Source organism: Cavia porcellus, unplaced genomic scaffold (assembly GCF_034190915.1).
Source record: "Cavia porcellus strain 051 isolate PalLab524CR breed Dunkin Hartley unplaced genomic scaffold, mCavPor4.1 scaffold_31, whole genome shotgun sequence".
NCBI lineage: Eukaryota > Metazoa > Chordata > Mammalia > Rodentia > Caviidae > Cavia > Cavia porcellus.
The window spans coordinates 37,179,828-37,195,556 of NW_026947514.1; the positions used below are offsets into that span (position 1 = coordinate 37,179,828).

Below are 15,729 nucleotides of genomic sequence, written 5' to 3' on the forward strand. Positions count from 1 at the left end.
GACTTATGTATCTGCAGCCAGTCTTATTCCTATGAATGTAAGTCCCTAAGTGGGAACAACTTCCTAAGCTTGGAGATAAATCCTATGCATATTTTACTCATACAATGCATATTTCCAGATAAAGCTCAGTGGCACAAGTGCCTGTCTGGCAAGCACAAGATCATGAGTTTGATCCCTGGCACAAAAAAAAAAAAACTGCACATTTCCATTTATGTATGTATGTATGTATGTATGAGACAGGGTCTCACTATGTAGCCCAGGCTAGCCTTGAACTCCTGTCTCAGCCTTCCAAGTACTGGAATTATAGGCTTGCACCACCATGCTCATTCATATTTGCTTTCAAAAATCATGAGAATACTTTCATTGTATCACACTCTGATCAGCATCCATAAATATTTGTAAACAAGTAACAAAAGTGCCCTACCAACAGGTTTTATTTTTCTGATGTCAAATTTTAATCTTATATAAAAAGGCTTCATTTTGTAGTCAATTGGATTTACAAAGTTCCTTTAACATACATCCTTTTGTTATGAAGAAGCCTCAAACAAGTCTGCATTATCAGTAAGAGTACTCAATGCATTAAATCAACCCAAATCAAACTACCAACAACTTAGATAAGCAAGCTAGATGTTAAAAGAAAATAAAACTCAGCAAAGCCAGCATGCTCATCTCTTGCAGTTTAAAGCCACACCATTGTTGCTTAGTACTGCTTCTCCCCGGTGGGTTCAGCCAGTCCACCCGGAGTCCCCTCTGGCTGGCTAGAGTACACTGGCACATATGGCTGGCTACTCATGGCCATATTTTACCTGGTCCTCGCTGTACTTCTCCTGAAGCATCATCTGGACTTTTTCCAAATTGCACTTCACAGTTCTGAGTTTCAGGGAAAGAACTTCAGCTTCATGTTGAATTGTTCCACTATCTCCCAGGCACTGATCTTTGCAAGTCTCTAACAGAGAGGCAACCTTCTGCTCAATCTCTGTCAGCATAGCCTAGGAAATAAGGCCACGCGGTCAGTCACAGTGAAGGTCATTTTTAAAAATTAAAAAAAAAAAAAAATTAGGTGCTGGTGATTGAGCCCAAAGAGCCTTGCTCATAACGGTATATGGTCCACCTGAGCGACAGCCCCAGTCTACAGTGTTGTTCTTGAACAAGTGGTGTCCCCAAAGTAAGTGAGACTTACTCTCTTTACCTCCCAGAAACACAGGAGAGAAGGGGCTCTGGAAAACCAAAAACTATCACATAATCCCCGCAACTTTTCAGCAGGGATACAACCAAACCAAATCAGATTACAGATGTCACTCTGTGGAATAAATCTCAAATCTAAAGTAAGTGATTCAATAGTAACTTTAGAAAACACTGCTGCAGGTATCCAGTAGAACACAATGGATAGGAACGCAGATGTTGGAACTGGACTGAGTGTGGATCCCAACTCTTACTGCCTGTGGACACTTAGGCATCTCGCTTTATATGTGCCTGCCTCTGGTAATCTGTAAAATGGAAATCTCTAACAACAGAATTTACCATTACCATCTAGGGTTATCGTGAGGCGTTAATGAGTCAAATTCAGGTATTTCAGCCTAAATTCACACAGTCCAGATTTAAACAGTTAGAATTATATATAGTTGTGTGCTTAAAAGGCATTAAGCAGGGCTAGGGATACACAAGCACCTGCCTGGTAAGCACAAGGTCCTGAGCTCATTCTCAGTACGAAAACTAAGCAAAGAATGTTGACTATTCTTATGATCTGAGCGTCAAAAAGGAATTTTAAGAAAGAAAGAAAAAAGAATTCCACACAACTATTTAAAAATTCTCCTTGTTCTTTTTCTTCCCTTCCTCAAGCCACACCAAGAAAACCTCTGTCAAAACATCCCAGAAGAAGTAATTTGGAAAGTAAAAGTCATTGATACAACAGCCAACTTATTCAGCCTTTTAAAAGTCAGCAGGCTGAAGTATGTTTCCCACTAAGTCATGGTCATGGCGTTCCTCCTCGATGGGTCTCATTTGCCCTTTCCTGGGGCTCAGGAGCCCGCATGGTCATGCCAACAGGCTGGGCACACGGTTGGCAGCAGAACCATGCTCACATTTCAGCTCTGGTGATCGCTGGCACTAAAACTCATTGTGTGACTAAGAACAAAGTCAGGTCCTTGAGGGACCCTTACAGAAAATTTCTATCCTTAAAACACATTCTCAAATAATATATAACTCTTTCATCCAAGGAGGCTACTTACATCCTCTACAGATTCTTCTGAACTTAAACAATATGTACTCATGCATTTAAGAGTGGTTTTAAACAAAGTGTACTTTCTTTTCCACACTTTGCTTGCTTCTTTCTATCTTTTCTTTTGGCTACCAGAGATCAAACTCACAACCTCACGCTTGCCAGGCAGACACTGTGCCGCTGAGCTAAATCCCTGGCTCCCAACACTCAGTTATTTTATGTATACTTTTTTATATGTGTACGCACCATGCTTCATGATTCCCATTTTAATGGTAGCAGGTTGATGTTCTGGGATTTAACAATTTCCCTCTTGGTACCATTTTAACATGGTTACAGCGGGACCCCATGGGCACGATTGTCCCCTGGGCGGCTTGTACCCTTGATGGGACCGTCCCATATCACCCCATGGGACAGCCATGCTGGTACCACCAGGCATGCTTGGTGGTCAAAGCAGGTAGGAATGTGGTAAGCTGCTTCTAAGTCTTCGGTTTTGGAACCAATAATGCAATAATTACTTTTCTCAATTTTTTTGGTACTGGGAATTTAACTCAGAAACTCACACATGCCAGTTAAGTACTGTGCCACTCAGCTAAACCCTTGGCCCTGTTTTTCTCATTTTAAATTAATTTCAGAGGGTAGATCTAATGTAATAGTATTATTCGGGTAAAGACAATGGGCATTTCATATGCTGACAACCGATCTTTCTAAACACTGGCTGCTATGTTTATTCTTCCTAGCAGGTCAGAACCATTAGTTCTGCTACCACTAAACTCAATCTTTAAAATGTATTTTATGGCTTTGACTGCTTTCCTGTGGAACTCGTAGACACAGGGTCAGGGACACCACCCAGACATATAAGTTCCCTTCCCTTCCCACTCTGGGCAGCAGCCCACTCCCACCTCCACCCTCCGCCTCAGCCTCTTGAGGCAGGGCCTGCTGCTCAGAGGGACTCTCTCCCTCCTAACCGTGACCCTGGCAAAGTGCTACCCACATAAAGCCCACTGGGCACCCCTGCCTCTGGTGGCTGCGCCTCTGCATAGCTCTGAAATCCTGACACTGAAAGAGTAATCCTCATACTAGAAGTGTGATGAGGGTGGGAGTCCAGGGATGACCCCAGAACTGGCAGGGGGCCCACTTGGTCAGCAGACGGCAGGGTGGCAGGTTCACAATGGACAGGGTAAGTAGCTAAGACTCAAAGCCTGGAATGCGCCCCATATTGTGCGCACTCACCCTTTTCAAAAGTCCTCCTTGCGCCTTATCAGTCAGGCCAAAGAGCAGTGTCGGATTCTGAGCAAACTACTAGAGTGGACCATCTGGATTGCCATGTGATGGGGGAGGGGGTAGAGGTGCCCCGCCTGAGGAGGAAGTTGGCCCATCCGCCTGCCCCACAGCTCTGCAGGCAGCTCTGGATGTTGTAAATGGCCCAGAGGAGCCCAGAGGAGGAAGCACGCCCCTGCAGGGAGGACAGCCACCCTGGCTACCTGAGGACAGGGAACTGCAGAAAGACCTCCTCCAGGCCCAGCAGGGATGTGGCACTCTGAGCCCAGAGGAAGCCGGCACAGAAACAAGTCAGGGATGCTGAGGTGTCAGCCGGGGGCCCAGCTGGGGGACAGACCTTGCAACTGTGACTTGCAATTATGCTGCTCCAGTGTCGTCATTCCAGCCCCCTCCTGAGGGAGCCAGAGAGTTCAACCTTTGGGCTGAGTCTGGGAGTTTTACTCAGCATCTAAAGCCAAAGAAGAAAGCCAAAGAAGCCGTGACCTTGCTCCTTCCAAGCAAGATCAGGAGCACTCCTGGTAAATTGGTGGTGGCAAAGCCCGCTGCTACTATAAAGTGCACTTTTACAAATCAGGGCGCCCAGCTGCACTTCTGATAAATGAATCTTCACAGAACTTATGACTATTACTAAAGATAACAGCATTCATGGAGCAGTTTCCAAATGCTTTATATAGTAGACACTGCTTTATATATTTATCTCACTTAATCTTGCAAACCATGAGCTGACTGACTATACCACACAAGGAAAATAAAGCTGAGAAGTTAACTTTTCCGAGTCCAAGGTTAATGTGACAGCACTGGATCTGGACCCCAGAGACAGAGACATTATCTGCTGCCGTCCTCCCAAATGTGCCCTTACTGAAAGAATTTCAAAGAATTACCCTGAGAACTACAAGTCGAGGCCAAAATAAATGTCTGTGTCAGAGCACCAGAAAGAGACACCTTGTTGCTTTAAGAAAAAGTTGCCTCACCTCAGCAGGGGATTGGTGAGGAGGCTGGGCACCCTGGCCTGGCAGGCTTACCTGGCACCCAACCAGCTCCTGCTCCACCACCTGCTGCATGTCTGTGTTTAACGTTTCTGGCTCAAATGCCACGCTGGCTTGTTGCAGCCACAGCTCCAGCTTGGCCACCTGAGTCTGGCAGACATGAAGGACTTCTGCAGGCCGCGGCTCCGCTGGCTCCACCGTGGGTCTCAAAGGTCCCTGCTCCACTGCAAAGTCCAGAGCTGCAGCCTCGGTCGGAAGTGTGGCAGCCTACAATAAACCCACAGATAAACCACCAGGGAAGAGCCAGCCATTCAGAGACTTCATCCCCAGACCTGCAAAGACCTGAGGAGTTGCAACATTTCCATCAGGTAAAAGGAACAAAACCAGGGCAGAAGAAGGAAGAAAGAAAAGCAAAATTCACCTCCACGCTCATAGCCACGCTCACGTGATCGGGTGGCACTGGTTTCCAAGCAGCCGATCGGCGCATACACAGGTACAGTATTCCCAGGCACCGCAGAGCCAAAGGGCTCACAGTTCAGTGTGCTGCAGGCCCCAGGAGGGAGGTGAGTGTGTGCGTGTGCGTGCGCTAAACATTGAAGGGGGCCGGCATTTAAAGTTGTACTGCATATGATTAAGCAATGCATACATTGCTGTGGGCTCTATCCAAACAGAAAAAGCAAAACAACAAAACAAAAAAGAACTTTACATACTGGAGGGGGCAACAAAACATACCACACATTTTTAACTGAACACTTGCTCTCTCAAGTGGTTAGGTGATAAAGTATTCTGGCTTTTCTTTAAACATACATGCTATTCATTCTTTAACTACACTTCTATTAAAAATAGTTTGAGTCAAGTAATAAACTTCTGTGTGGGTAACCTGGAAACACTTTTCTGCTCCGCAGAGAAAATCCTAAAATGACTCTCACCGTCAAGGTATTTAAATAATATTGAGTTAAGGAACACGTACTTCAGGTATAGTTGGAAGAAAATACGAGGAATTCCTTTTACATTGAAATAAGGTTGCTGGTCAAGGTAAAAGCAAAATCTTACCCAGACAAACAAATGAAAGTATTCTAGTAATTACGTATTAGATATTTTCAATTTGGAGGGAAAAGATAGTTAATACAAGGATATATTTGCCTTCTGCTATTGTTTAACTTTGTCAAGATTAAGAAAAGAGTATATTGAACCTTCTAGAGGGATAAAGATTTATATTGTGCTCTACAAAAGCATTGGTCTTAATACTTTATTGTGATTATGATAAATTATAATGCTTTCTATGTAAGATTTTGTTAACAACTTGTTAAAGCCTCACAAAGCACAATTTGGCCCAAATGACAAACTTCAAATGGATGTGTACACTTCCTAAGGTTCGGAGATTTTCTCCAACAGAGGATTTATAGAGCAACTGAGTGAAATAAACTGGTAGCTAAAAACAAACCATGCAGTTTCATACACACTGATGAGCATTTTGAAAGCTTGCCTGGCAAAAATGTCCTAAGATATATCTTTTTCTACCTTGTCATCTATTTATTCACTATATGTGCTCTTTTCCACAGCAATGCTAATTTGTCCCCGCCTTCATCAATTTTCTTCAAGAATCACCTTGACAGGCAGGACGGCACATGCCTGTAATCCTAGCACTCCGGGAAGCTGAGGTAGGAGGCTCTCAAATTTAAGCTGGGTCTTGGTAATTTAATGACTTATCAAGACCTTGTCTCAAAACAAAAAATAAAGGTTGGGAACGTAGCTCAGCGTGAAGGCCCTGGTGCCTCAATTACGCCCTAATCCAAAGAATCATCACCGTAAGGAAGCTTTTCCTTCCCTTGTGTTTCCTCTGGGTTGCACAGATGGCCAGGTCTACCCTTGGATTCATTTCTTTCAATTTTCCTTTTTAATTCTTGATAAAAAAAAAAACCAACAATTGTGTGCTATGAATTTCTAGTCATCTCATTATTTCCTAGTTTTCAGGGTATCATCTGTTAGTAGCAAAGACTTGGGGGAGACCTCCTTTTTGCCACCTGAGATAAGAATTTATTAACCTGTGAGAAGTGATTTACCATTTGCAGTCTTGATTACTCAAAATTCTATTTGCATACCTCTTGTATTGTACACACAAAAATAGCAGTATTGAATTTCTCTGCTTCGTCACTGATTCGATGTGGAAATAAGCAAGCTGCATGACTAATCTGGGCTTTATTTGCAAGGTATCTGAACCTGAAGAGATGCCTCAGGGGGATGGGAAGGAGATTATGTGCAACCCTAGACCTTCACAGCTAAACTGGTCAGGACTCAGCCAGTGCTCAGCTCACGCCTCTCTCTCCAGTCAGTGAACCCTGAGCAGGGAGATGTAAATCAGCTCCGGGGTCTGTCCCACCACAAGGCTCTGCAGAAGTGCAGGCCCAGACAGCAACCATTTGCTCAAGGACAACTGCTCTGTGATTTTAAATTGGAATGTCTTCAGGTTATTTGAATTGCTTTTAAGACACGGAAGCCCGGGTTGTAAATCAAAGGCGTAGGCCCCATATATGGTGCCCACACCAACCGGATATGACACCTGTGTCGTGGGACCGGGTAAATGCTGTGAGGGGCACGGTGTTTGCGAGCTCGTCCCAGCCAGGGGAGCCGCGGAGAGGGGATACACGGCCTCCAGCCCTCCAAGAAGGCACCCCAGTGCTCATCAGAACAGCAATTAGCACACCAGGGTGGCAAAGCCCTGTGAGGCTTAGACTATGAACCCTTGGGTATTTCCAACGAAAGGTCTTCTCTAAGACACAGCTCCACATCACAACAGTGGAAATCATCGAAATGAATGTTTTCTACATACTCTAGGGCCACATGTAACACCACAGTGACCCTTGTTCTTAAGAATGATGCTGTCATTCTCTGTGGCGTAAGTAAGTTAATAATGCCTAACCTTCACTGGGCTCTTACATAAAACAGGTGCCGTGCTAAGCACCACACAAAGATCACTTCATTACTTTACACCACAAGCCTGTACCTACTCCCTGTGCGCAGAGGAGGAAACTGAGGCCTCGGGAGGCTGTTCACCCTGCTCATGCTCACACAACCAGAATTCGATTCCTGATTTCACTCTGCTTGGGATCTACGAGTCCACTTCTTTGAGCCAGTTTCGTTCTCCACCCGCTGTCTAAGCTAGCGCCTGAATGTCTACACCAACACAGCCCTGACCTAACACCACCACTGCAGCTAAAATGCTAGCTAATTTTTTGGCTAGAGCTGCATTTTATATCCAACTTATATCAACATTATTTTAATCGAATCTACAAATACCTGCACATCTCACCCTCGAGGCTGCCCGCGAGGGCACAGGGGTGACACCCACAGACAGAGGTGTCTCACAGGAATAGCACAGAGGTGGTGCCTCCTACAAGGTCAGGCTGCCTTGGTCTCACGTTTTTCTGTATTAAATATTTATTTTCTGTTGCAGTTTGAGACATGGATGACTTTAAAATCTACTAAAAGTTATGTGGTTTTTATTTGGTTCATGTTTTCAACTTTAAAACAAAAGGTCTGCAAGGTGGGCATCACAACCCCTGGTCACTCAGGAGACCCATTCCCCTCTGGGGCTGGGCCATGAGGTGGAAATGACGGGGTGCAGGTGGTAAAAGTGCAGAAGAATCAAAAGCAGGCTGATTCCTGCGGAGATGAAAGGTGACCTTCTGCTACTTTTTGGTACCCATAAATCCAAAAGGCACCCCCAGGACAAAAATTCTATTACGAAGAAAATGTAAATATATATGTACATAGCTGGGTTTAAGAGAAAGATATTCGAGCCTTAGAGTTACAATCTTAGGTTGTAAACCCAGAGGCAGAAGATCTGACTCTCAATCTTAGCTCTGCCGCTCAGCGGCTATGTGGTCTCGGGAAGCCTACGTAACTGCTCCGAGCTGCACCCTCCCAGCTGGGAGGAGGGGGAGCCGTGCTAACTACCGAATCGAGGGCTGCCAGAGGCAGTAGGTGACAGCTGCACACCCCAGGCCGGGCCCACAGTAGACGTTTTATGTCCTTCACTGTCACTACTGTCTGGTGCCAACACGGGCAGGGCCATGACCGCACTGTAGGTCATCCACCCCACAGTGGCTCGCGCTAAGCAGAATGCCTCCCGTAGCCAAAACACAACGGCAGGTGTCAAAAATAACATATTAATTCTGGGCAGCAAAAGAACCACTGAGCGGGGCAGCAACTTTCTTCGACTCTGACTTCTGTCTACCTTGCTGGGCGTCCACTGTTAGAGACGAAAAGGAGAAGGGTAAGGAGGAGAATAACCATTTGATGACTAGTATATATTTTTCTAAGAACAGACAAAAGATTGAAAATGTGCATAAATAAGATTGGGGGAGAATATAAACAAAACTCCATATAAAACAGTAAAATTAATTTTAAAGCAGCAAAAGCACGCTAGTATGTTTTCTGTAACTGTGGGACTTTAGGTCCAGCTGAACACCAAGGTCAGCTTGGGAAACAGCACCCTCTGAAGGCCTTCCCGAGAACCACTGAGGCAGGTATCATGCTTGGAAGGTGGACTGGGACATTCTGGAAGTGATTCCTTGCTCTCCTTTTTCCCTATCTGGAGCATCATTCTCCGGATTTTGGTTTGTTCTTTGTTGGTAGGCACTAATCTACCACGTGATTAAATGGACAACCAATATAAATGCCTTTTCTGTAACAGACCATGGATCAATATTAGCCTGTCTCTGCTTTCACTGCTCCCAGACACTAGGTATCAGATTAAGGTAGACAGGGAAGGATCACTTAGTGCTGACAAATGTCAGTCAGGCGGACAGCGGAACGTTGCTCCACGCGATGCTCATTTCTTATGTAAATAAGTGATAACAGATCTTCCGTTCTACAGCTTAACAGCACTTACAAAGATGCTAAGGTTCACAGGGGACCTGTGGGGCAATGCACAGATAAGGACAGCAGCTGTCTGAGCAGTCACTTTGTGACAGATGCGACTTACATCTCCTGTCTGGCTGAGCCCCGCGGAGAATTCTGGGTCTTGCTCTGTGACTGGTGAGTCAGGTGCAAGAATCTGCATCATGGAACGGTCACATGTGCTGATTTTTCTCTCTGCCTCCTGTAAAGAAAGGAATCAATCAGAGGTCCAGGGAGAGTTCTGCCCTGGTGCCAAAGAAGCAGCCCCCTTCTAGAGAAGCCAGGTGAACTCAGAAAAAAAGTCAGTTTGGCAGGGGAAGATCCGCTTTCTCATGCTGGTCATTATTTGATAAACTTCAGTTTGCCACAACTCTGGTTAATGAGCATATAAGGAATCTACAGAATTAAGTACATGAATAGATTTTGATGAGAATTCAAATAAGGTTCTATGATAAGAGCTACATTTCAAATAACAAGAGAGAAAATGAGCTCACACAACCGGGCGTGGTGGCTCATTCCTGTAGTCCCAGCACTTGGGAGGCTGAGGCAGGAGGATCATTGTGAGTTCGACACCAGCCTGGGCTACAAAGTGAGCTCAAGGCCAGCCTGAACTGCATAGAGACCCTGCCTCAAAAAGACAAAAAAAAAAAAAAAAAAAAAAGAAAAGAAAAAGAAAATGAGCTCACTAAATTTAGGGTAAAACCACCCAGACATTTTATTAAAGAAAAATTAAGCTAAAATCTTAACCTCTCTCCTAACAATGAATTTTAATTTTATCTAATATTGAATTATAAAAGTGATGCCATAAAAATTCTAGGAGGGGAGTTTCAAAGCACAACAACAGAGGAAAAAAATGTCTATACTGTTATGCTGAACAACATAAAAATAAAATGTACACCACAAAAGGTACCACACTGTAAGTAAAAAGAAATACTAAACTGGCATACCCAAAGTGCTAATGTCCTCATTATATTAATTAATCTTATACATCATTAAGTTAAACATCAACCCCATGTAGAAAAAGTCAAATGATATGAATAAGCAACTCACAGAATTATAAAAACCAACAGACATCTCAAGAGTGATATTCAACAGTCTTAGAATATAAATTCAATTTAAACCAATGTTAAGTTTGTCTAAGACTGACGATATGAAATTCCAACTTGGATCAGGAGACAGCACTTCAATCCATTTTTGGAATAAAACTGGCACAGGCTTTCTGAAGGACAGTTTGACAATGTGTGTCGCACAGTGGCAGAATGCTTGTCTAGGATGTGTGGTCCCCAGCATCTCTCTCTCTCTCTCTCTCTCTCTCTCTCTCTGTCTCTCTCTGTCTCTCTCTCTCTCTCTCTGTCTCTCTCTCAATGCTTTGATTGAGCAATCCCACTGCTAAGGTTACACAAGATTAAACAATATAAAAATGATGCATACAAAATAATAAACACAGTATGGATGTTATTATCAACCTATCTTGATTGTTCTGTTCGCAAATTGTGTGGAATCTTGAACAATTTAACTGGGACTCTGAGCTCAGTTACTTGATCTTTAAAGTGGGAATAAAGTCCACACCACTCACAGTTTGGGTTGTTTGCTGTTGTTTAATGGCCTCACCAAATTATGCCCTTTATTGAAGCTCCTTCCATCTACTCCAATCTAACCCATTTCAGAACACCCCGCCCGCAGTGGCCTCTCCCTCTCCTGAGCTCCTATGTTAGTGGTCATAGGGCTCTGCAAGCAGTAGTTTATACACATGGATTTGGACTCTGGTTTTCATTTTATATTGCATGGTTTCTCTAATACAATAAGCTCAATACATAAATAAGGTACAAAATAAAATACATATATAAGGCATTTATAAGGCATTTGATACCTTCTAACAAAATGTTCGTTTCTCTGGCTCCTTCTGCTGGAAACGATAATCTGTTAATTGACTGTGCCAATTTGCTCAGGCATCTGTGTCCCACCCACACCTCCCCATCATGTTGCTTCTGCCTTGAAACCAGCCAACCATGGACTGAACACCCTTAAACTGTCAGCCAAAATAAACTACTTTTAAAGTTGTGGGTTTCAGGTATGATGTCTCAGTGATGGGAAATCTGACTAACGCAACTGCTTTCTGAACACAAGAACTACAGGCACGACTGAGACAAAAGTGGCCGGGAATATAGCCCACAGAACAGCACCTGCCTAGCAAGTGTAAGGTCAAAACAGATCAGTACAAAAACCATCAAACAAACAAACAAACAAACCCAGGAAAGACAGAAAGAGATCATGAAAAATCCTGATCAAGAAGTTTCACATTTTATTTAATTTAGATTACCAGAATCCATGAAGGATTTTAAGCTGGGGTCTGGCATATGTTTTAGGAAAAGCCATCAGAATTTTGTATGTAGGTTAGAAAAAATAACTAGAGGCTATATAACCAATGAGTAGGCTACTCCAAAAACCCAGAGGGGAAATAAAATTTCTCACGCAGGATGATGACAAATGTAATGGGAGGGTGAGGAGAGAGATGAAAGGGTATTACCTGACCCTGACTGGATGTGAAAGAGGAAAGTGAGGTGCCTGAGCTGACTCTCATGTTCACGTGTCAGACTCTGGGCAAGCACTGAGAAATTAGGAAGAGGAGCAAGCTTGGAAGAAAGGGTAGTAAATAAGTCTGAAATAAAAATAATCCATCTAAAAGGAGAAGTCTAGGGAAGGGGTGCAGAAATGTGAAACAGACTTAGGAGAAAAGGCAAGATGAGAGATGTGGCATGGGACTCACTGGCACCAGGGTGACTACCAAAGCCAGAGGAGGAGACACAAACAGAAGGAGGAGAACAGCCAGCTTGGGGAATGCCTGCCTTCTAGTAGAGACAGAAGACGAACAGAACCAAGGGAGAAAGACAGAGGAGGGACTACGGCGGAAGAGACAGGGGTGTGCAAATCAAGAAAGCCAAAGGCAGGTTGCAGTTCACGAACAAAGAGATGGTCCAGTGTCTCCTTCACTGGATACCTCAAGAAAGATCAGGTGTTCCAGAAGCCAAAGTGGTTTCCAGAAGCCAACAGTTGTTTAACCAGGGGCAGAAACTAGACCACAAAAGGGGGCGAGAGAGCACCACATAAAAGTGTTTAGTAGTGAATGAAAGAAGTACAATAATTAAGGATTAAGTACAGTAATTGATTAAGGATTAAGAAAGTCAATTCATTAAAGTGCCACCCAGGGCTGAGTGCAGGTAATAACATGCAGAACAGCTTGTAAGATTCTTGCCGTATGTGGAACTGTGTCAAGTGTGTGCATAGAACTGTGGCGAGCTGCAACTGAGGTCCACAGAAAACACAGAGAAAGAGAGCGATCTTCCCTGTTGGAGCTCCGGGTTTGAGGAGAAGGCAGAAGTGGAGAAGGCTCTTTCCAGACCAGTGGGGATTCTGCAGGGAGAGGTGCAAAGGGGCGGCCAGGGGCAGCATTTTCTGAAGAGCCATTCAAGAGGTGGGCTGAGATGATGGCTTTGTTCAGGTGGAGGAGGCAGCTGGTGGGAAGGGAGACCTAAATACTTTTAAGCAGAGAGGGAAAGATGCCTTCTACTAGAGGTGCAGGTCCAAGCAGAGCATGGTGCCAACGATTAATGAAGGGGTGGCCAGAGTGTAGGCTGAGGGGACAGGAGGTGAGGTGTGGATGTGTGGTTCAGGATGGCGATGGCGCCCCGACATCATTCAGGAGCAAAGGCAGGGTACTGCCTGACAGGGCAGGATGGTTTCCTAAAGCGAGGCATCTGGACATTTAGCACGTCACAAGGAGCAACAAGGCTTAGCCCACTGATTTCACTAATACACTGCTGTGGTTTAAAAAAAAGATCATGGTGGCCCAGGTCTTAACCCAGTTACTCAGGAGGCTGAAGCTGGAGGGCAGCTTGAGCCTGGGAGTTTGCTATCAGCCTAAGAAACACAGAAAGACCCTGTTTCAAAATAAAAAAAAGGGTGAAGAGGTAGCTCAGGGGTAGAGCACTTCTGGGTTTGACCTTCAGTACTGGTGAGGAAAAGAATAAAAGGATTACAGGTTCACCCTCCCACACCCACCCCCACGTTCAGTGCTGGGTGAAAAAATGTGGCGAGGCCTTTGAAGGACTCTGGGTTATCTACTTAGACTTGGGCATACAAGAAAAACTCAAGGAACAAGCACAGCTATCTTTGTATGTGTGCAGGAATAATGGTGAAAAGCTGTAAAACTTTGTAATCCCCAAGATATGGGACCAACTGCCTTGTCCATTGGTGGTTGAACGGATAAAGAAAATGAAATGTGCATATGGAATATTATTCAGTCTGAAAAGGAAATCAGTGCTGCCATTTGCAGCCACACGGATGGATCTGAAGGACACCAAGGGAAGTAAAATGCGCTGGGTACAGAAAGACAAGACAGTTGCCACATGAGTTCATTTACACGTGGAATCTGAGCCATCTAAGTAGGAGGTGGAACCATGGTTACGAGGGACTGAGAGGAGGGCCGGGACACATTAGGCAAAGGATCCAGCCTTTCAGACTGGCAGGAGGTGTAGGTTCATAGCTATGCATGTATTAATTAGCTTTGTTTATCAGTTCCACAATACAGTTCAAAGTATCATGTTACACACCACAAATGTGCAGTTTGTACTTACATACAGCAACTAAAATTCTGCCTGAACCATTTCCTGCTCTAAGCATCCAAACAAGAAATTCTTTTCTTTCATTTATATCCGTTTTTATTCCTCATTCAGGCCACAGACTGGTAATTTAAAGGTTTAAAGGTGTTGACAGAAAGACGCTCCCTACAGAGGAAAATGGGTTGGCAAGTTCAGGCAACCAGCACCCACCGCGTCCCCGGCATTCAGTTACCTGGATGACTGTTGCAGAGGACGAGGCCGCCCCATTGCCCTCCAGGTCCTCGTCCTGCTCCCAGAGGAAAGGCTGAGACCCTGCAGATGGCCTGGCTTCCTCGCATCCATCCTAGGGAAGGACACCGATCAGTGAAGGGCAGGGAGTGCTCACCTCGCCAGCAGGCTGTCCCACAATGTCACACCAGAAGCACTCACTGGGCTTCACCCACGGGCCTTGGGCCCCAGACACCCATTTCTTTGGCTAATGAACTCAGGTTTCTAACTGTGGTTTTCTGAAACTTGTGTATGTGTATTTATTCATTCAAAGAGTAAGTAAACTTGTACCACACAAAAGGGGTCTATAAAATAGTGCTTTAGGAATTTAATCTGCTGTAGTAAGCACAACCAAAAATGTTTTCTTGAAAGTAACAGTCTGGTGGCTATTAGAAAAAGTGCTTAAAATCACTAGTCATCAGAGAAATGCAAATTAGATTGACAGTGAGAGTTCCGAGTGCAGCTCAGCGGTATGGGACTTGCCTAGAAGAGGCAAGGGGCTCCACCCATAGTACCACCAAGTAAAGGAATACATGAACCACAACGAGAGGCACACCACACAGATAAGGAGCTTTATCAAAGAGATGGAGAAACAAGTACTGGTGAGGAGACAGGCCAAAGGGAACCCCCGAGCACTGCGGTGGGATTGTAAGTTAGTGGCCAAACGGAAAAGTGTGTGGGGGTTCCTCAAAAAATTAAAACAGAACCACTGTATTATCCAACGTCAGACTCCTGGTTACACATTCCAAGGAAAGGAAATCAGCATGTCAAAGAGATGCCTGCACTCTGGTGCTCAGTGCAGCATCACTCACAGCAGCCAAGACCCAGAATCACCTTGTGTCCACTGGTGAATGAACAAATAAAGTGGGGTTCATACACGGAATGGAATATTATCCAGTGATAATAAAGGCCACTGTGTCATTTGTGACAGCACGGAGGAGCCAGGAGGTAAAACAAAGGAACCGGGAATGGAGAAACAAATACTACCCGCTCTCGCTTACATGTGTGGTGTGAAATTCTGAACTTGGAGGAGCAGGGGCTGGGGCGGGGAGAGGAGGACTGGGGGATACCAGCCAAAAGCTTCAAAATCTCAGGCAGAAGGCGTATGAGACAGGTGCTGTACGGCTTGGGGACTACAGTCAGTAACAACATATTGTATACATGACAGCCACTCATTTAAACAAACTGTTCTCATCTCCTGGAAGAGGTAACTATTACAGAGTTGGAGATTTAACTCAATCATACAGCACTTGGCTAGCAAATGTGAGGTGCGAGGTTCAATCCTTAGCATCAGAACATAATAAGTAAATATAAGAGGAAATTATATTAACTAGGTTGAGTTAGCTATTCTACAATGTATGTACATATCACAACATCATGCTGCATACCAGGTATGTATAATTTTTTATAATTATGTATATAATTTTTTACCTGTCAATTAAAAAAAGAACTTGCTAGA

The 15,729-nt window shown here is 44.4% G+C and overlaps 1 protein-coding gene and 1 long non-coding RNA gene across 9 annotated transcripts in view; one reads left to right on the forward strand and one right to left on the reverse strand.

Annotated features, from left to right (window-relative positions):
- Syne2 (spectrin repeat containing nuclear envelope protein 2) overlaps positions 1 to 15,729 on the reverse strand; it is a 313,170-nt gene that overhangs the window by 92,067 nt on the left and 205,374 nt on the right. For 7 of the 8 annotated variants that reach the window (XM_063241111.1, XM_063241110.1, XM_063241106.1 and 4 more), the window contains 4 exons: positions 14,236 to 14,346; positions 9,470 to 9,586; positions 4,519 to 4,749; positions 807 to 989 (listed from right to left, as the gene is read on the reverse strand). In XM_063241111.1, the coding sequence (XP_063097181.1) occupies positions 807 to 989; positions 4,519 to 4,749; positions 9,470 to 9,586; positions 14,236 to 14,346 (642 nt within the window). Of the gene's footprint in view, positions 1 to 806; positions 990 to 4,518; positions 4,750 to 4,903; positions 5,015 to 9,469; positions 9,587 to 14,235; positions 14,347 to 15,729 lie in introns of those variants that run through there. The other variant, XM_063241112.1, reaches the window with a different exon arrangement.
- On the forward strand, positions 4,749 to 14,306 carry LOC134474206 (uncharacterized). Its single transcript, XR_010044873.1, has 3 exons — positions 4,749 to 4,975; positions 6,045 to 6,143; positions 14,118 to 14,306. It is a non-coding gene; the product is annotated as an uncharacterized LOC134474206 (long non-coding RNA).